This window comes from Phallusia mammillata, chromosome 2 (genome assembly GCF_965637545.1).
Source record: "Phallusia mammillata chromosome 2, kaPhaMamm4.hap1.1, whole genome shotgun sequence".
In the NCBI taxonomy this organism is placed as follows: domain Eukaryota; kingdom Metazoa; phylum Chordata; class Ascidiacea; order Phlebobranchia; family Ascidiidae; genus Phallusia; species Phallusia mammillata.
This window is the reverse complement of record NC_137253.1, coordinates 8,118,102-8,139,253: the sequence shown is the minus strand read 5'-3', so window position 1 is coordinate 8,139,253 and position 21,152 is coordinate 8,118,102. Positions and strand designations below refer to the sequence as shown.

General features: G+C 36.1%; 2 protein-coding genes across 2 annotated transcripts in view; one reads left to right on the top strand and one right to left on the bottom strand.

Moving 5' to 3' along the window:
- Positions 1-21,152, top strand: part of LOC145215564 (ubiquitin-ribosomal protein eS31 fusion protein) — a 291,245-nt gene that overhangs the window by 70,191 nt on the left and 199,902 nt on the right. The window lies entirely within an intron of this gene.
- On the bottom strand, positions 980-15,469 carry LOC145213822 (uncharacterized). Its single transcript, XM_080082228.1, has 26 exons — positions 15,374-15,469; positions 15,244-15,318; positions 14,763-14,816; positions 14,585-14,647; positions 14,009-14,083; positions 13,471-13,638; positions 12,698-12,772; positions 12,128-12,202; positions 10,946-11,011; positions 10,770-10,832; positions 10,408-10,482; positions 9,494-9,661; positions 8,268-8,351; positions 8,140-8,214; positions 7,749-7,823; positions 7,495-7,560; positions 7,322-7,384; positions 7,101-7,175; positions 6,196-6,363; positions 5,685-5,768; positions 5,500-5,574; positions 4,025-4,081; positions 2,667-2,811; positions 2,458-2,516; positions 1,773-1,878; positions 980-1,034 (listed from the first exon to the last, which is right to left on the bottom strand). The coding sequence occupies exons 1-25, from the start codon at positions 15,414-15,416 to the stop codon at positions 1,808-1,810; spliced, it is 2,097 nt and encodes a 698-aa protein (XP_079938354.1). The 5' UTR covers positions 15,417-15,469; the 3' UTR covers positions 980-1,034; positions 1,773-1,807.

The window sequence follows — 21,152 nt, the reverse complement described above, 5'->3', positions numbered from 1 at the left end:
ATAAATAAATGTTGCCCTGTTGGTTTGCGCAATTACGCACTTCTTGTACAACACAAAGCAAAGCTACACGCAAATAAATCCAACATATTTGGTAAATATGTGTACGTCCAGTCTATTCATTTTTTACCTATACACACAGTGTTTTTTAAGGTGTTTGTAATTTCTCCAGCGGTTTTCCAAAATTCCCGTTTAAGCAAATATGGCTATTTGTTGGTATTTAAATAAAACACTTGCGGTTTGATAAAACTACTTAGCGGTCACCCAAACCAAACCTTAAAAAACCCTGCCTGCACAGCCTATATAGACCCAAAATATTGGGTTTGGGCACTGGCGTAGAATCGACCCTGAAAGTTTATGAATATAAGTCGTTACTAAGTAGAATTCTTACGTGGTTGATGTTAGAATATAGTTGAAGTAAACGTTGTGAGCAGTCCCTGACATGTAGACTTTGTTATCGGTTTGAGCTGTGTTTCTATGCGAATCCACATAATGAAGAGAACTGTATCCTGACGAGCCAAGTTTCTAAACAATCAAATGTTGCTAACGAATATTTTGGAATTTAAGATTTAGAAAATGTTTAAACGTTTAATTTTGCCGAAGAATTTTCGAGCAATCAAAAAAGCTGGAGATTAAACAAGTGAATCGTAGCAGGCATCAATTGAATTTATTTGGTATTCACTCTACACTAATTGTAAACATTTGATGAACAATGGGGAAATGTATGTAAATATTTGTAAATATTTGACAACGAGTACTTGACCATTTTGTATGGTAAGAACCAGAACAAAACATGAATAAAACAACTATCAACTCAGTGTAGAGAAGGTTGCACTATTCTAAGCACAAAAGCAGCAATATATTTTTATTTTTCTACTTACTGGACTTGACACTGTGAAGAATATCTGTATGATAGAAGGATCGTTTGCTCCGTATACTTGATACAACACGTATTTTATGTTGAATGATCGAACCAATAAAGATCCAGTATTCCACCTGTAGCTTCCACTGCCGTCTGCTCCCAGATTACCAGTTTCCTGTCAATGTAGTTTTTGTAAAAAAAACCAGAAGGATTAACGTTGACTTTTAACACATTCCAGAACTACAACGGGTATTTCAGATTTTTGTAATAAAATCGTTGACGTTTTCTATCTAAGATGTATGTTTTCTAAAAGGAAAAAAAAAACCGTCTATAAAATCTATTGCTTTGATTTTTAAACTAGGTATTATTATTCCCCAAATGACTATTTTGACGTTTTTCTGGGAGTAATTAGATTAACATATTTTTATTTTGTAGCATCCATAGGCCAAAATATTAATTCTTTTGTCATTTTTTTTGATTTGACGAATTCTGTGATAGGGTGGTTGGCGTCAAACTGTAGTTTGGTATTTTTTTGAAAAAGGATAAATGAAATCCAAGTTTTGATTTACTGCTTTAAACTATTGCTTTGAAATCGTCTTTAATGTTTATCAACTTTAGTCTTGTGGATTCTTGTGCCCTTACAATATGTACACCACTAATTAGTTCCATTTATTATGTTAACTTGGCCGATTTAAAAAGTTTGATGAAAATTGTCAAACCAGATTCGGCCAAAAGCCTCTTCTACAAAACGTAGGACTTCATTGGTCCCGATTTTTATAGAAAAAACTTTAAACGAAAACGGGCGATCAATCAATAATTTTTCTTGCTACCAATTTGGACCTGGCCGAAACTGTAAGAAACACTGCTTTAAGGAATACGTATACAAGTATGCGTTGTATTAATGACTTGTTACCTCGATGTTATACTGCCAGGATCTTCCATCAGGATTCAACACCAGCATGGATAAGACGAATGGGTGCAACGCTTTGCAGACCATGGTAAAATGGCCTTGTGGATGGCTAAACAAAACGGATGAAATTATATTTTCTACCTCCTAAATTCGAGTCATAAACAATAAAAAATCTTGAAGTCATAATGGTTCATGTGGCACGAATAACGTGTTAGCTTTTGTCACTGACATCTGTCATGCAAGTCACATGCCAGTGACAAGTATGATGCAAGCTAAGCCTCGTGTGGTAGAGCTACTAACAAAGAAACTCACAGCAGCCAGGTTTGGAATTTTTTGATAGGTGGCGCAACGGAGCACAGGCGCTTACGGTGACAATAATTGCCGAGTCAGCATTGTAAACGCCTATGCTCCGTTGCGTCACCTATCGGAAATTTCCATACCTGGCTACTGTGAGTTCTTACGTTAGTAGCTCTACCGACCCGTGTCCCGTAAGCCCCGTCAGCTGCCAGTGACGCGCATGTAGGCCTAGTCACTAACTTGGATGCTATTTACCGTTTAGATTGTAAACAGTTACCAGTGAGCCATTTGGTTCGAACCAAGCCGGTTTTTATCAAAACCAACCTCATACAATTTTATGTTGTTATAATTTTATGTTGTTATAAAAAAGTTCTACTACCGTGGCACTTACTAGTAAGTCGAATTGTAAATGACTTGCACTTTCGGTTCGTTGTTTCTCCAGACTTTAAGCTAAATTAGCAAAAAAGAAATTATGTTTATAATTTAGGCGAAATTAAAATTTAACTAAAATTAATAATTCCTATCGTTCATTGTTGACCTACGTTTCAACTTACAATCCAGTAACCTATTAGTACAAAATATATAGGCCAAACACTGTACCTTATTTCCTGTGTCATACATATCATTGCCCCCATCATATATGCTGTAATTGTTTCTTCCGTCGTAATTAAACTCGTAGTAATTGGGCAAACTGCGTGGAAATGTGCTTGACGCAAATTGGAAAGTGCATCAAAGAATGAAAAACCTTCAAAAAGTATATGCTCTTAAAACATTGCTCTAGAACAGCAGTGCCGGATTAAGCGTCTCTGGCCTGTAGACACATTTTATAAGTGGCTCGAAAATCAGTGTTGCCAAGTAAAATCTTTGAATTATCAGTGTTCTACTGATTTTAAAGCGGCCTGGATTTTTGACTGGCTACTAGGCACTGTACTGTAGAACAGTGGTTTCCAACCTTTTTGTAGTCACGGACCCTTTAATAAATTTGATAAGTCCGCGGACCCCCTACGTAATTTAGTCTTGTTATGTTTTTCGTTTCCTGCATCATATTTTCGCTTTTGGGGTCAGATATTTAATCAACGGCCACAGTCCTTAAATATCAATAAAGTTCTGTATTGTAGCAATCAATGCAACAAAGAAATACAGTTTCTGGTGTGGAATACTTAAAACAAAGCAATTAACGATAAAAGATATATTGTTTATATGTGTTGTGATGTCACCATGGGGGTAAAAATCATACAAAAAGTAAGTTTTCTTGATCCAAAGGTTTAATAACAGTCTGTACTGGTATGCGGGATGGTAAAAACGGTTTGGAAACTTTTAAAATATTGTACTTTTGGTAAATGGTACTAAGAATGTTTGCGTCTACGGACCCTCTAAAACAGGTTCTCAAGCTGGGGTTCGCGCAGCCCCAAGGGGTCCGTGAGATAGTTTCAGGGGGTCCGTGGAGGCAAACATTTGTAGTAGCATTAACAACAGTACAATATTTTTAAGTTCCCAAACCGTTTTTACAATCGGGTATATAACGGCAAACTGTTTATCAAACCCTTGGATCAGGTAAACTTAAGATTATTACCTCCATTGTGACATCACAACACACATTAACAATAGAATTCTTTGTACACTAGAAAATTTATCTCTTTTAGTGCAATGACTTCTAAAGTACAGTGCTTTATTGAGATTTAATCTTTAAAGGATTGTGAAGGTTGATTAAAATTCTGCCCCCCACAAAAAATAGTATAATAACGTATTACGTAGGAAACGAAAAAAGACAAAATTACGTTGGAGCCGGGGGTCTGCGAACCAATAAATTTTACAAAAGGGGTCCATGACTACAAAAAGGTGGGGAACCACTGCTATAAAACCATCTCACGGACCCCTTGGGGGTCCGCGAACCCCAGCTTGGGAACCACTGCTCTAGAAAAAAAGGTGTTTGGTTTATAATGATAAGATGAACTTACTTTGTATTGGACATTCTACTTTTGACGCACTTATTGTGGGCCTGCTGGACAAGTTTTCTGTTGAGATAATCGTTGGAATGATTAAGAAATCTGTTTTTCTTATATGTAGGAAAAAATTGGGGCTGTTTTATGACATGCAAGAATGTAGATATAATTTTTTTCCCGGACACCTTTTTCATCGTTTCTATACTAGCCTGTATTGCGTATGTTTTCGAATTCCAAATTAGCAAGAATTTAATTTGCTTTACCTTGTAAGGTTGAAAATCCAGATTCTATAGTTGACATGTTGTGCTGCAACGTTTCTGAACAATAAAGTTACAAGTCATTTATAGTTTGCTTGCAAAATATGTTTCGTCGTGTGTAGACCCACATGTGTATATTGTCCTTTTTACTATTTAACTAATCTTGAAATAAATTTTCGGTGGTATGGGAGTAAAGTGTATTAAAGCATTTAGTCAATTTGAAAGCAGGACCGGGAAAGTGTTTTAGCGAATAAGTACGCCAGTGTTTAAGGCCATGTAGTCAACGGGAAATGGAAAGACGGAAGTAGTCCAGTTTGATGTATTTACTCATTGTTTTACTAAAGCCAAGTCCTATGTAACATTTAAATGTAAAAAAGGTTTGTTTGACAGCCACAACGCGCACATGACTCAACAAAGTCGGGTAGTGACTCAATCTAATAGATTTGAAGAAACCGAAAATAAGTAGGAAAACAAATCTTGTGTCGCAAACACGGAAATGTGCATTGCAGAGTCTTCATCATGACAAACTTGCGCAAGAATTAATGTTTGCGTGCTCTTATTAATTACCGGGAAATATTTGGAAGGAACAGAACCAAAATCTCCATTCGCACAGCTGTTTACGTTGTGATGTTTTTGGCAAACAAGATTTGCGTTTCGTTCCCTCGAAACAACAACAACATTGACTTTACCAAGTGGAAAAAAAACTAAACAATAAATGATCCAGCAGGAGAAACAGAGTTGTAAGTGGGGCTGGGCTTTTCGGGTTGGGTTGAGCTCGGGTTATTCGTTGTTCGGCTTAACGAGGATCAAAATGTTAAACAAACAAACAATTGCTTTTAGCTTGCTAGAGTGCCTACAAAATGCATGCACCCAGTCTTATGCATTGTTTTTGCTTGTTGTATGCAATTCAAGGAAGCATATTAACTTCATTTGCTGATGCTGCAACTTTTCAAGAATTAAAGGAGTACATTGTGTCGATGGGTCATATGATACTCGTGACCTTTCGACATTAGGCTATTAGGGTTCGACTCTGACTGATAAAACTGAAAATTGTTGTTGACAACAATCAGGCCAATACTGACTACAAAAAAACTTAGCTACACAATTGTCCTAACAAATCAGCAACCCGAAAATAGCTGCGTCACGTTAGAACGTTATGGAGTGCAAACTACCGGAAGAGGCATTTGGTTAATGACGGATGAACATTATTGAGTAAAAGTTTGTGTATCTGACCTTGATAAGTTGAATGTTGATCCTGAATTGACCCCAAAATGCTTGATAGGGAACTTAGATTTCTCTGCAATTGACCTGCGTTTTAAAGTTTCTATTATATGTTAAAACGTAATATTGCAAGCCTGTTATAATTAGGCAGCTCTAAATTTTGTCATATTCACTAGGCACTGGCAACAAAGGTTTACCTTTGAAAGCTGTCAAAGTTGTTTGAATGGATTCAATGTTGATGTTTGTAGTAGTGAGACGTTGTAGATAGTTTGCATTCATCGCTGGATGATAGAAGCATGTTAAGGTAATCTTAAATATACAGAGATATGAAAATGTCTTAAAACAAGTCTGGATCTTGTTTTGCAAGTTTATTATCTAACATCATTGACCAAGCAGCTACAATGTCTAAGAGTGTTTGAGATAATTTTAACCAAGGGAAAAAAACCTCCGTAACTCTACAAAGTCTTTCGTCAATCAAAAAGCATCCCTTGTGGCGTTTACTTTTGAGATTGATTTGAATGCTTGGCGTGGTGCACATTTCCGTTTAAAACTAAAATAGCTCTTTATGTGTTTACAAATTAGGTAGTTTGAATCCGTGACTGTTAAACAAATGAAAATCGTTTGGTTTTTATTGACAAACAATCATATTGTCGTTTGGCAAGCGTTAGCAATAACGTCATAAGACAATAAAAAAGTTAACGACATTACCTTTAATATATTTCGCTGAACTTGCTGTAGTTTCAGAGACATTTTCAAGTGTTTGACGAATCAAATTCGATTGTTCATCAACGGATTGTAGTTGTTTAGTGGAGTGGTGAGACGCATTTTGAATCGAACTCAATGATTTTGTTATAGTACCTAATTGCTGCATTTGATCTAAAGAAACAACAGATATATTATACAAGTAAATAACACTCAAGAACGGTAAATATATTTTAATCTTCAAATCGAGTCCACAGGGTCCAAAAAAGTTGTAAAAACGCGTCTAAATTTGACTCAGAAAAAATATTTTTTCTACTCGGTGGGTAAAATGTTCTTGACTTAAATACTTTTAACGCAATTTTGTTAGCAATTGTTTGATATCAGGAATTGAAACAAGTTTTTCAACACCTTTCCCATCTTTACTTCCGTTTTTTACCATCTTTAAAATTTCAGTAAAGTTGTTGTGCATAATATCTTTAAACAAAATATAAATTTGAACAGTCGAAGAAAAATGTTAACGAAACAATACAAAGCAAGTTGTCATTTAAGTTAGTTTTCCTTTCATGTCATGCAAGTGTTGTGAAACTGATTGCAATTCGGAGCTGACATTGGTTAAACTATTCTGAAGCAACTCTGTAAAACAAATGGCTTTGGCTAATTCGCGTAACGCACAACGGAAGTTATTGGTCTATACACTTGCTAAACGCAATTCGCAACACGAGACATGCTAATAGAAGGCTTCCTCGTCGGCATTTGATTATGTGGTCGGCTTATAAACAGTTTTATTGGGTGACAATGTGATAAAATGTAAAGCGCAAAGCTTCTTAAGGATCTAACATAAGAGACTAAGTATTATTTAACCAACTACAGTAACATATAAACACTAAAGAACTGTTGTACCCCAATGTTACCTTCCGTGTTTGTGACACCGCTTTCAAGCCTAGACAAGCTGCCAGTTATAAGGGTCAGGTTGTGTTGAACTAAGTCTGAAAAATGGCGAAATGGCAAAGTTATAAGTTGGTAACTGTTTCTTTGCACTTTTACCCACAATAAGAATCAAAGTATCACTTAATATGTTAACATCCAACTAGCACAACAATTTAGTTTAATCAACATTACATGTTTTTATTACCTGCTTCATTTTCCCTTTTATGTAGCATGTCGACAATTTTAGTTAGATTGTGATGTTTAATATCTAAATGCATGAAAAAAATTGTTCGTTATTGTTGTTACACACAATTTTGTAACGCTGTACAGTAACACGTTAATATATTAAAAATACAATTGACATTTTAACAAGTTTACCTTTCAATTCTTTTTTGACTGATTGCAGGTCGCGATTGGAGTTGACTGAACTGACTTGGATTAACTCTGAAAAACAAAAAGACTTTCAGAAATTAGCCAAAAATGACACAAAACATCACATTGTTGTGGAAAGTGCTTTTTTGGTTTTTCGAATTTCAGAGTTCCCAACTAACTACCAGCATCAGTGGGTTAAAGTTTTCATGAGATTTGTACCAGACCAACGTTAGACATCAATGCGATACTTTCCATGTTACCTTTTGTGTTTCTTGAAGCGTTTTCTAGTTTTGCCAAACCGTCAGCAATCGCCGTCAAGTTGTGTTGAACCAAATCTGAAAACGTAAATGCTCACAAAATTTGACTGAACAATAAATTCATTTAATTTGTGGCTTACTGACTCTACAGAGTTGCAAGCGACCCCAAAACCCAGTTTTATAAATATAGGCCGAAAATAAACCTAATTGTTAAGGAAAAAGGAAAATAACGACACAAATGTGGTCTAACGTAACGTTATGTGCGAATCTAGCTCTTTTTATTCGAACTGAAACCCCAAACCGAACCAAGTCCCAAAAGCCTGGCCAAACTTGCAACTTGTCTAGGAAAGATACGGTTTAAAATTCAAGAAACCGTTCACGGAAACACTTTTACCTCCGTTCGCGGTGTGTTGGCCTTGCAAAGCTTTAACATTGATTGATATCGAGGTAATGTTGTTCTTTAACTCTTCTGCAAAATGGAAAACCGTTTATATTGGGCATTTAATTCTTTTTCAACCTCACCTTTCAACAAATTTAAACTATTCTCAACAGACCGACTTCCCATGGTTGAAACGTTGGTTTGTTTCACCAAGTTGGTTTGCAAAGCTGAAAAACACGAACAAGTTATGTAAGGTAATTGCCTTTTTACCAGTTTGCAGCGACGCTGGTCCCTGAATTCGCATGTGCCTTATTTTAACATTGTCAAAGCATTTGCAAAAAAAATCTTTACTAAAAAAACTTTATGAGCACCGCAAAAGCAAGATGCTGTAGTCCATTCTCCATCAATTTTGCCTGGACGCCTACTTTTGCCCTACATTTATTTTTAAGTTGAAAGGGACGTGTCTGCTAATCTAATTTAACAAAACACCCAGAGGCAAGCGGCACAGTCAGGTCCAAATATTCAGGAGTCTAGGGGTGTTCGAAAGGTAACCACGATACGCATTCGCGTTGTTGAAGATAAAGTAATAAACAACAGCCAGAAAAAGGTTGCTAGCAATAAATGTCTTATGTAACGAACAATTCGGCTATTTTGGGGATAATTATGTCAATATTTTTGACATCAAAAACACAACTTCAGGAAAATGTATAAGTCTTGGTTAAAACGTTTTATTCATAACATAAGATCGTGCAATCAGTAATTGTATCCTCTTGTGGCGTTTACTTCCGGGATTGATTGGAGTGCTTGGAAAGAAAATAGGCGTGGCGCCCATTTCTGTTTTTATCCAAGCACTCGAATAGGCAAGTGCCAAAAACAATTTGTTTGTTGTCTCTCGAACTGACGCTTACTAAAATAGTTCTTTATGTGTTTATGATTTAGGATTTTAGGTAGTTAGAATCTGCGACTGTTAAACGATTGAAACTGTTTGTTTTTATTGACAAACAAATCATATTGTTGTTTCGGAACATAGACAGTAACGTTAATAGCTTAATCGAAAATAAAGTGGCAAAGACCTTGTGAATAAACTTTTATCGCAAACAATCCCTGTGTTATTATCAGCGTAACCTGCCCTTAAATTAGAGCAGTGGTTCCCAACCAGGGCCCATGGCCGCCCAGGGGGGCCACGAGCTGTGTTCCGGGGGCCACTGGCGTAGATTCACAAGAAACACCCACTAAAAGTCATTTTCACTTTACTTTGGGAACCACTGGATTGAAGCATAGCCATTTTGCGTTATATAGGCACGCAACATAAGGGAAGCAGTGACGTAACCCCTAACGTCATAGGACAAAAAAGAGTTAACGACATTACCTTTGAGATATTCCTCTGAACTTGCTGTAGTCAGAGAGATATTTTCAAGTGTTTGAAGAATCAAATTCGATTGTTCATCAACGATTTGTAGTTGTTTGGTGGAATTTTGAGACGCGGTTTGTATCGAACTCATTGATTTAGTTATGGTGCCTAACTGCTGCATTTGATCTAAAGAAACAACAGGCATATTATACAAGTGAATAATAGTTAAGAACGGTAAATATTTCATTCTTCAAATCGAATCGAAACAGCGAAAGAATTTGAAAAGAACGCGCCTAAAACTTGACTCCGAAACAATATTATTTGTACTTGGTTGGGCTTGGTTGGGACTTGAATATTTTAAAGCAATTTTGTTAGTATTTGTTTGATATCAGGAATTGAAACAAGTTTTTCAATACCTCCCCCATCTTAACTTCCGTTTTTACCATCTTTAAAATTTCAGTAAAGTTGTTGTGCACAATATCTTACTGTGGTTCCCAACCTTTCGTACGCTGTGGCCCCCTAAAAGTAAGTTTTTAGCCTCGTGGCCCCCTTTAAGTATCCCTGTAAGACATGTGGCCCCCGTAACAATTGTTAATGACAAACTGGTGTAGGAATTCGATACTAAATTTGGCTTTAAACAGGTCGAATAGAGTAAACCATAATCATGAATCCATATCAAGAAAAGCCTCAATATAGACAAATATTATGTAAAATAGTCGATTAAATTAGGAATAAAGTTAAAGTTATCAAAAAACGGATTTTAGTAGGTGTTTCTGGTGGATCTACACCCGTGGCCCCCGAACACAGCTCGTGCCTCCCCCTGCCATGGGCCCTGGTTGGGAACCACTGTCTTAAACAAATATGAATTTGAACAGTCGAAGAAAAATGTTAACGAAACAATATACAGCAAGTCGTCATTTAAGTTAATTTACCTTTCATGTCATGCAAGTGTTGTGAAACTGATTGCAATTCGGAGCTGACATTGGTTAAACTATTCTGAAGCAACTCTGGAAAACCAATAGCTTTGACTAATTCGCGTAACACACAACGGAAGTTATTGGCCTATACACTAGCTAAACGCAATTCGCAACACGAAACATGCTGGTAGAAGGCTTCCTTGTCGGCATTTGATTATGCGGTCGGCTTATAAACAGTTTTATTGACTGGCAATGTGATAAAATGTAAAGGGCAAAGCTTCTTAAGAATCTAACATAAGTGTCTGCGTATTATTTAACGAACTACAGTAAAATAACAAGCACAACAATTTAGTTTAACCAACATATGTTTTTATTACCTGCTTGATTTTCCCTCTTGTGTAGCATGTCGACAATTTGAGTTACGTTGTGGTGTTTAATATCTAAATGCATATAAAAATAGTTCGCTGTTATGAACTTTATTACATACGATTTTGTAACACTGCACAGTAAGCAGTTATAATAATAAAAAACAATTGTCATTTATACAGTTTACCTTTCAATTCCGTTTTAACTGATTGCAGGTCGCGAGTGGAGTTGACTGAATTGACTTGGATTAACTCTGAAAAACAAAAAGTCTTTCAGAAATTAGCCAAAAATGACACAAAACATCACATTGTTATGGTAAGTACTTTATTGGTTTCTCGAAAGCTAACTACTAGCATCAGTTGGTCAAAGTTTTTACTGGATTGTACCAGACCAACGTTAGATACCATTGCGATATTTTTCATGTTACCTTTTGGGTGTCGTCTAAAGGTAACCATGATAGACATTCGAGTTGTTGAAAATAAAGTAATAAACAACACTCAGAAAATTACTAACATTAAGTCATATGTAAAGAAGATTTTTAGGTAAATTCATCAATATTTTTGACACAATGTTAAAAAAACTGTTAAAGGTCTTGGTTAAAACGTTTTATTTATTACAAAAAAAAGCCGGTGCAATAAGTAATTGTATCCGCTTGTGGCGTTTACTTCCGGGATTGATTGAAATGCTTGGAGAGAAAATGGCGCTTATTTTTATTTTTTATTCAATCTCTCCAACAGGCAAGTCTGATTGTAGGCGTATATATTAAAGTAGTGGTTCTCAAACTTTTTGTAGCCACGCCTCTGGAAAAGTTTTCTGGACTTGCGACGCAGCAGCAAATAAAGTTGAGGAACTAGTTCTTGAAGTTGTGTTTGTTGATACCACAACAAAAAGTTACGTAACGCAACTATTTTGCGACGCCCTTCGAAAATGGAAAGACGCACCAAGGCGTCGCTACGCACAGTTTGAGAACTACTGCATTAAAGCCTCAGTAAAGGGCAGGAACTTGGCCGAATGGTCTGGCGCGCCTGACCCACATACAGACACAAAAAAAACGGATCGGGATTCGTCCCCGGGAGTGTCCTGGGTTTAAACCCCGTGAAGAGAATAAAGCCTTAGAAAAGACCAAAGATAATAAACACAATAGACAATTGGTTTTAAACAAGGCGTTTTAGGGCTGTTTGACAATGGGTCAGATTCAGCAACTGGCTACTTAGCTAAGTAAATTTATTTAAAAAAAATGACACAGAGTGTAAAGTGAGGCCCCAAGCAAGCCCGTTTTTAAAGAAACCCATGCCCGAACCCGGTCCGAACCCGGCCCGACTTACAACTCTGCGTCAAACAACAACTGTTGTATAACACCTAATGTTACCTTCCGCATTTGTGACACCGCTTTCAAGTCTAGCCAAGCTATCAGTAATAGCGGACAGGTTGTGTTGTACGAAGTCTGAAAAATGGCGAAGTTGTAATGTGACATTCAGCAATTTCGAAGTATCAATTGTGAACATCCAAGAAGCACAACAATTTAATTTAGGCAATGTTGAATGTTTTTATTACCTGCTTGATTTTCACAATTGTTTAACATGCCGACAATTTCAGTTAGGTAATCAGTTGGTATTTTGAAAGTTAATACATACGATTTTTAACACTGCACAGTAAGAAATTGAATATAACTTTATTTGGTTTACCTTTCATGTCATGGAACTGACTTTTAGCCAATTGCATGTCGCGAGTGGAGTGGGCTAAACTGGCCCCAATTAACTCGGCAAAAACAAAAGACGTTTACAAATTAGCAAACAATTGACACGAAACATAACACTGCTATGAAATGTACTTTATTAGTTTCTGGATTTCAGTTAACTACTAGCATTGGTAGGTCTGCCTTCACTAGATATTGTACCAGACCGACGTTAGACATGAATACGGTATTTTTCCATGTTACCTTTTGTGTTTCTTGAAGCATTTTCTAGTCTCGCCAAACGGTCAGCAATCGCCGTCAAGTTGTGTTGAACCATATCTGAAAACGTAAATGCTGACAAAATTTGACTGAAGAATAAATTCACTTCAATTGTTGCTTAAAGACTTTACAGAGTTGCAAGCGTTTTTAAACCGCAGTTTTATAAATATATGCCAAAATTAGACCTAAGTGAAAAGTAAAATAGCGAAACAGATGTGGCCGACATGTCCGAGTCAAGCTCGTTTTATTCAAACTATATCCCCAAACTGAACCGAGTCCTATAAACCTGACCAAACTTGCTAAACCAGACCCCACGGTATGAGCAGACAAATTAATTCGGTCAGACTGGAGTGTAAATGGAGGTAAAACAACAATTACCTTGAAATTTGGAACTTTGACTCGATAAGTCATTTTCACTTTAACTTTATTCCCGAATTTAATCGACTATTTCACATACTTTTTGTTTATAGTAAGGTTTATCACGCTCATTAACTCTATTAGACCTGTTTAAGGCCAAAATTAATACCGCATTCCAATGCGAGATTACTATCTACATTTTAAGGGAGCCACAGGTCCTACATGGTAACTTAAAGGGGGCCACGAGGGCAAAAAGTTACTTTAAGGGGGCCATGGTCCACGAAAGGTTGGGAACCACTGGATTGGAGCATAGCCATTTTGCGTTATATAGGCACGCAACATAAGGGAAGCAGTGACGTAACCCCTAACGTCATAGGACAAAAAAGAGTTAACGACATTACCTTTAAGATATTCCTCTGAACTTGCTGTGGTCAGAGAGATATTTTCAAGTGTTTGAAGAATCAAATTCGATTGTTCATCAACGATTTGTAGTTGTTTGGTGGAATTGCCAGACGCGTTTTGTATCGAACTCAAAGATTTAGCTATTGTGCCTAACTGCTGCATTTGATCTAAAGAAACAACAGGCATATTATGCAAGTGAATAATAGTTAAGAACGGTAAATATTTTATTCTTCAAATCGAGTCCAAACAGCGAAAGAATTTGAAAAGGACGCGTCTAAAACTTGACTCCGAAATAATATTTTTTGTACTTGGTTGGGACTTGAATATTTTAAAGCAATTTTGTTAGTATTTGTTTGATATCAGGAATTAAAACAAGTTTTTCAATACCTCTCCCATCTTTACTTTTTTTACGATTTTTAAAATTTCAGTAAAGTTGTTGTGCATAATATCTTAAACTTAAACAAACATGAATTTGAATAGTCGAAGAAAAATGTTAACGAAACAATACATAGCAAGTTGTCATTTAAGTTAATTTACCTTCCATGTCATGCAAGTGTTGTGAAACTGATTGCAATTCGGAGCTGACATTGGTTAAACTATTCTGAAGCAACTCTGGAAAACAAATGGCTTTGACTAATTCGCGTAACACACAACGGAAGTTATTGGCCTATATACACTAGCTAAAAGCAATTCGCAACACGAGACATGCTAATAGAAGGCTTCCTTGTCGACATTTGATTATGCGGTCGGCCTACAAACAGTTTTATTGGCTGACAATGTGATAAAATGTAAAGCGCAAAGCTTCTTAAGGATCTAACATAAGTGTCTACGTATTATTTAACGAACTACAGTAACATATAAATACTAAACAACTGTTGTACCCCAATGTTACCTTCCGTGTTTGTGACACCGCTTTCAAGCCTAGACAAGCTGCCAGTTATAAGGGTCAGGTTGTGTTGAACTAAGTTTGAAAAATGGCAAAATGGCAAAGTTATAAGTTGGCAACTCTTTCTCTGCACTTTTACCCACAATTAAGAATCAAAGTATCACTTAATATGTTAACATCCAACAAGCACAACAAATTAGTTTAACCAACATTACATGTTTTATTACCTGCTTGATTTTCCCTTTTGTGTAGCATGTCAACAATTTTAGTGAGGTTGTCGTGTTTAATATCTAAATGCACGAAAAAATAGTTTGTTATTATGAATGTTATTATAAACGATTTTGTAAGGCTGCTTAGTAAGATGTTATAATATTAAAAATACAATTGCCATTTTAACAAGTTTACCTTTCAACTCCTTTTTAACTGATAGCAGGTTGACTGAACTGACTTTGATTAACTCTGAAAAACAAAAAGACTTTCAGAAATTCGCAAAAAATGACACAAAACATCACATTGTCATGGTAAGTGCTTTATTAGTTTCTCGAATTTCAGTTTTCACAGCTAAATACTAGTATCAGTTGGTCGAAGTTTTTACTGGATTTGTACCAGACCAAGGGTAGACATCAAAACGATATTTTTCTATGTTACCTTTTGCGTTTCTTGAAGCATTTACGTAAATTCTCACAAAATTAGACTGAACAATACATACATTAATTTGTTGCTTACTGACTTTACAGAATTGCAAGGTACTTCAAATCTCAGATTTATAGTTATATGCCGCAATTATATACAATTTACAAGCCATAAAAGCCTGGCCAAACGACAACTTGTCTAGGAAAGCTAGGGTTTATAAAATTCACGAAACCTTGCACGAAAACACTTTTACCTCCGTTCGTGGTGTGTTGGGCTTGCAAAGCGTTAACATTGATAGATATCGAGGTAATGTTGTGCTTCAACTCTTCTGCAAAAATAAAAAAAAGCTTTTTATTGGGCATTTGTTTCTTTTTTAACCTCACCTTTCAACAAATTTAAACTATTCTCCACCGACTGACTTCCCATGATTGAAACGTTGGTTTGTTTCACCAAATTGGTTTGCAAAGCTGAAAAACACGAACAAGTATGTAAGCTAATTGTGGTTTTATCAGTTTGCAGCGACACTCGTGCCACATGCAATTGTATCCCCTGTGGCGTTTATTTCCGGGATTGATTGGAATGTTTAGAGAGAAAATAGGCATGACTTATATTTTTATTTTTGTCCATGCACTCCAATGGGCAAGTGCCAAAAACAATTTTATTGTTGTTTCTCGAATTAACGCTTACTTAAACAACTCTTTATGTGTTTACAAATTAGGTAGTTTAATTGCGTGACTTTTAACGATTGAAAACTGTCAGTTTTTTATGGACAAACGAATCACATTGTCGTTTGAGAACACAGACAGTAACGTTAATAGCTTAATCGAAATAAAAGTGGCAAAGACCTTTGTATATAGTAAAAAAAAATGTTTACTGCAAACAATCCCTGTGTTATTATCAGTGCAAAAACATTTTGCCCTAAAGCATAACCATTTTGCCTTATATGGGCACGCAACAAAAGGGAAACATTGACGTAACCACTAACGTCATAGGATAATAAGAGTTAACGACATTACCTTTAATATATTTCTCTGAACTTGCTGTAGCTAGAGAGATATTTTCAAGTGATTGAAGAATCAAGTTCGACTGCTCATCAGCGATTGGTAGTTGTTTGGTGAAATTGAAAGTCACATTTTGCATCAAGCTCAATAACTCATTTGCAGTGCCTAAAAAAGCTTGACACTGAAATATGGGTTACTGTAATAGCTTTTAAAAGTACTTCCTTTGAAAAAAATCTATTTACTGCAATTACATTAGTACGTATTGTTTAAAAATGTCTGCATTTATTTATTATGCTTAGGTCAACACCTTGCAACAGTCAAAGAAATAAATACGAAACAAAATACAGCAAAGTATCATTTAAGTTAGTTTACCTTTCATGTCACGCAAGTCGTTTGAAATTGATTGCATTTCGTAGCTGGAGTTGGTTAAACTATTCTGAAGCAACTCTGTGAAACAAATCACTTTGACCAATTTGTGTAACAAATGTTATTAGCGTATAAATTGCTTAACTTAGTTCGTAACACGACGCATGGTAATGCAGGGCTTCCTTGATTTTGCGAAACTCGTTTAACCGTCACTTAATTATGCAGTCGGCTTATAAACCGTTTTTGAATGGGAAATGTGGTAAAATATAAAGTGCAGCTTCGTATTTTACGCAACACGTTGTTTATTTTAATTGGAAAAACGAATTCATATCTTGCAATTTTTGAATCGCTTTATATTTAAAGGATTGCTGCATTTTCAACGGTAGAATTGGACGAATCATTTTATCTGTTAAAGAAACGCTGTATATTTGGTTTAAAACAGTATAAATGCAATTATCCGTTTTTTGCCTATCCTGCAAACGTACAGTCCAAACTAGAATGGATAACAAGAAACACTTGTAGTATGCAATAGGTTAATTAATTCTATTTTCAATGTGTTTGTTTCAGAATTTTCTAACAAATGTGTAACATACAAACGTCGAACCCAAGTTGTAAACTGGAGCCCGAACCAGACCCTAACACGAAATTACAAGCACGAAACCCGGTCCAAACTCAAATCGTTTTGTGGAAGCCCGTTTGAGCCCGAAAGTCTGATTGTAGGCGTATACATTAACGCAGTAGCTCTCAAACTTTTTTGTAGCGACGCCTCTGAAAAAGTTTTCTGGACTTGCGACGCACCAGCTTCGAAAATGGAAAGACGCACAGTTTGAGAACTACTGCATTAAAACCTTAGAAAAGACCCACGACAATAAACACAATAGACAATTGGTTTTAAGCAAGGCGTTTTAGGGCTGTTTGACAATAGGTCAGGTCCAGCATTTGACTACTTAGCTAGTTAAATAAAAAAACTGACGCAGAGTGTAAAGTGAGGCCGCAATCAAGCCCGTTTTTAAGAAACCCAAGCCCGAACCTGGCCCGAAACCAGTCCGACTTACAACACTGCGTCAAACAACTGTTGTAACACCTAATGTTACCTTCCGCATTCCTTACACCGCTTTCAAGTCTAACCAAGCTTTTAGTAATTACGGACAGGTTGTGTTGAACGAAATCTGAAAAAATGGCGAAGTTATAAGACGGCATTTGGCAGTTTTGAAGTAGTTTTACGCACAAAGTGTAATATGTGAACATCCAAGAAGCACAACTATTTAATGTAAGCAATGTTAAATGTTTTGATTACCTGCTTGATTTTCTCTTTTGTTTAATATGCCGACAATTTCAGTTAGATTGTGGTGTACAGTATCTATAAGTACATGAAAAAAATTAACCAGCTTGTTATTAAACATGTTAAGACATACGCTTTTTTAACACTGCACAGTAGGAAATTTATCATAATCAAGTTTACCTTTCATGTCACGGAGTTCAATCTTAGCCAATTTCCAGTTAAGAGTGGAGTGGGCTAAGTTGGCTCCAATTAAGTTAAAAGGTGTAGCAAATTAACAAAAAAAATGACACACAACTTTACATTGGTATGAAATGTACTTTATTGGTTTCTGGATTTACAGATTTCACAGCTAATTACTATCATAGGTGGGTCTGTTTTTACTGGTTTTCTACCAGACCTATATCAAAACGGTATTTTTCATGTTACCTTCTGTGTTTCTTGAAGCGTTTTCTAGTCTCGCCAAACCGTCAGCAATCGCCGTCAAGTTGTGTTGAATCAAATCTAAAAACGTGAATTCTTACAAAATTACACTCAACGATAAATTTATTTGATTTTTTTTGCTTGCTGACTTTGCAGATTTGCAAGCTATCCCAAACCCTATTTTTATTAAATACAGGTCGCATTAGACCTATTCCAAAATGAAAAGTAAAATGATGACACAAATGTTGCCGACGTGTCCGAGTCAAGCTCGTTTTATTCAAACTGAAACCCAAAATCGAACTAGTCTAAAAAACCTGGCTAAACTTACAACTTGTCTTGGAAAGCTAGAGTTTAAATGTCAAACCAGACCTCACAGAATGAGCAGACAAATTAATGCAACCAGACTGAAGCGAAAAAGTAGGTAAAACAACAATTACCTTGAAATTTGGAATTCTGAGTCCATAAGTTTTTGAAATCATTTTCCATTTTTCGCATGTAAATCTGTACATCGCCTGTAAAGTGAAATTTTTGCAACAGAGTTAAACAAAAACGGAACCGTTCATTTTGTTTTTAAACAGTCTGTTTAAACGATAATGTTTTCACTTTTACATATTTTTAACTCTCTGTTTGTAAAATATATTTGTATTTTTCTTTTACTTTTCATAAGAAGTGGACTAAGTGATTGAAACAAGAGTCAAATGCGTTTAGATTTCATACCTTTCGGGATTTTGAATTCATCATCAAAAGAAGCTCCAGAAAGTTGTTGATTTGTCAATGTTAATTGGTGATTACCTTTTCTGATTTCAACTTCCAATTTCGCAGAAATCTAACAAGTAAATCAAACATATTTGAAATGAATGCGAATTTAGTCCTATTTGTAAACCAGTACACGACATTCAAATGAACTACAAATTCACCATCTTTCTTTACAGCTCTAATGGTTTAGTCTTAGTTTTACCGCATATTGCAGAGGTAGATATGCATTCCAGTATAGATTTTTTTGTGTAACTATCGATGGTGATCTACCCACAAATTCTTGCGTTAGATTACTATTATTCCAACTCTAGCACTGTTGTCGAATTTTGAACACCCGTATTAATTAAGATCTTGATCTTGGCTCTAAACGTTAATTAAACTTTACCCAATCTTACCGAAAAATAAAGAGCTATAAATCCGACAGCGAAAATCATGAGCATGGAGAGAAGACACAACCACATCAGCTTCAGATTTCTTTGGACACTTTTTAATGCTTCCATCAGCTTCTTTTCGCGTGTTTCGTTGTGTTTTATCTCGCAAATGCCTTGATCCGTTTCTGCAAACGATATGACGGAACGAAATTATCGCCTAAACTACTGCAATTTGAATGATAAGCCGAAATTTGCAAATATCAAATTATCATTGTAAGTGACGTTACTGACAGGAAAATATGTCACTTCATAATATTGTCCTGGGGGTATTATGGTGAAAGTAAATGTATAAAATGCCGGGCTAAGAAAAACAAAATTAGTGCCTAAAAAGATTTTGCAAAGTAAGATTGCAACAAAAATAGCGAAATTTAGTATGTATTTCGTTATTTTTATCCTATGAAACATTTTGTTTTGTGGGAAAACCAGTTTTTACTGCTTTGTGCACAACAATTTTTTCAGTTTTGTTGTATAAGTTTATCAATTTATTTCTATATAACTTCGGTATTTCTACGTTATGTACTCTTTCGTGCAAATAGGAATAGAAAACTGCTACGTACCGTTTCGCAAAAAGTCCATCGGAATTCCAGGCGTGTCATTGTCCGACGTAGCCATTGTAAATCTCGGGCAGCTGCGTGTTAAGCTCACTATTCACTTGAATCAATATAGCTCACAGTATGTATTACTATGGTCATATAAAGAATAGATTCCGACTTAGTTACAGCGCGTTCTGCTTTATATACCGATTTGTGTTTTGAAAAGTACTTTCGCTTCCTTGAAAAAGTGCTGACTCAGCAATTTCTGGTGTTTTTCCGTCAGGCATGCAAACATAAATTCCGTAATGTATAAAGTTAACGTAGAGTTTTATGACTTTGGCTCTCTGTCGCCATGTAGTGTCGGAGAATATTTTAGACTAGTGGTCGGCAACCGCCGGTCCGCGGCCTGGTGCCGGTTAGCGATCAGTTCGTTACCGGGCCGTATACTTTTTTAGAAAATGCTTGCTTTTAAATTAAATGCTTTGAAACATTTTGTCCATGTATCCCGAGAACGATAAACTAATTTAGGCGATTTTATTGCTGAGTATTTGTTGTTGTTTTTTTAAAAGCCGGTACGCGATAAAATTTTAGTTTCCAAGCCGGTCCGCAGTACAAAACGGGTGCCGACCCCTGTTTTAGATTATTACGGATTGGGTTGGAGCATTTGTACCAAGATACATTTTAGGGTTTGGTAACAGAACGTCACTTGAAAGCATTGCTCGATACCGTTTTTTCTTTCTTTAAAACCGTCGGATGGTTGAGATGGTAATGAAAGAGCATTGCTACCCTGTTGTTGATGCAAAAAGGTTGCATGCGTTCCATGTAGACCTGTGTGAGTTCCATCCTATGGAAGCTGTGTTTTTCGTTTGGCCCACGTAATTTTGCTTGCAGAGAGTACACGTATCCAGTCAATACCGTAATTCCGGCAAGTAGATCCTTTATGGCCTTTACCAAGTAAAAAAGGTCATGACCCGTACCACGCTTTGTGGTCTGTTCTGACGGCAAATACGTCCCAGGATTTTACCCCACTTAGTAGCTAGATTAGTGGCGTAATTTGTCATGGATTGAGGAAAGTCAGACCTCTGACACTTTTGTCGTAATTTGTTTAGACTTCGTACATAGTCCGACGTCGATCATTAAAATATTTTTGCATTGCGGTTAGCTTGTTTTACCATCTTTATTTATTATTTTAGCTGTAATAATATTCACTTACGCTCTCTGTCGCCCATTAGTGTCAGATTTCCGTGACGAATCAAACAAAAAAAAAACAAAAAAAAACGCTGTAGTGGAAAAGCTGAATATTTCTGATAGCACGGATTGGTTTGTTTCAGTTGCGCCCGCATACATTTTCGGATTTGTTTAAATAGTAGAAA

Coding starts and splice junctions, on each gene's coding strand:
- LOC145213822 (XM_080082228.1), bottom strand. CDS start 15,416: ATGGGAAGTCAGTCGGTGGAGAATAGTTTAAATTTGTTGAAAG. Junction 15,319..15,373: donor TAGTTTAAATTTGTTGAAAG/GTGAGGTTAAAA, acceptor TTATTTTTGCAG/AAGAGTTGAAGCACAACATT. Junction 7,824..8,139: donor CCAACACACCGCGAACGGAG/GTAAAAGTGTTT, acceptor TTACGTTTTCAG/ATTTGGTTCAACACAACTTG.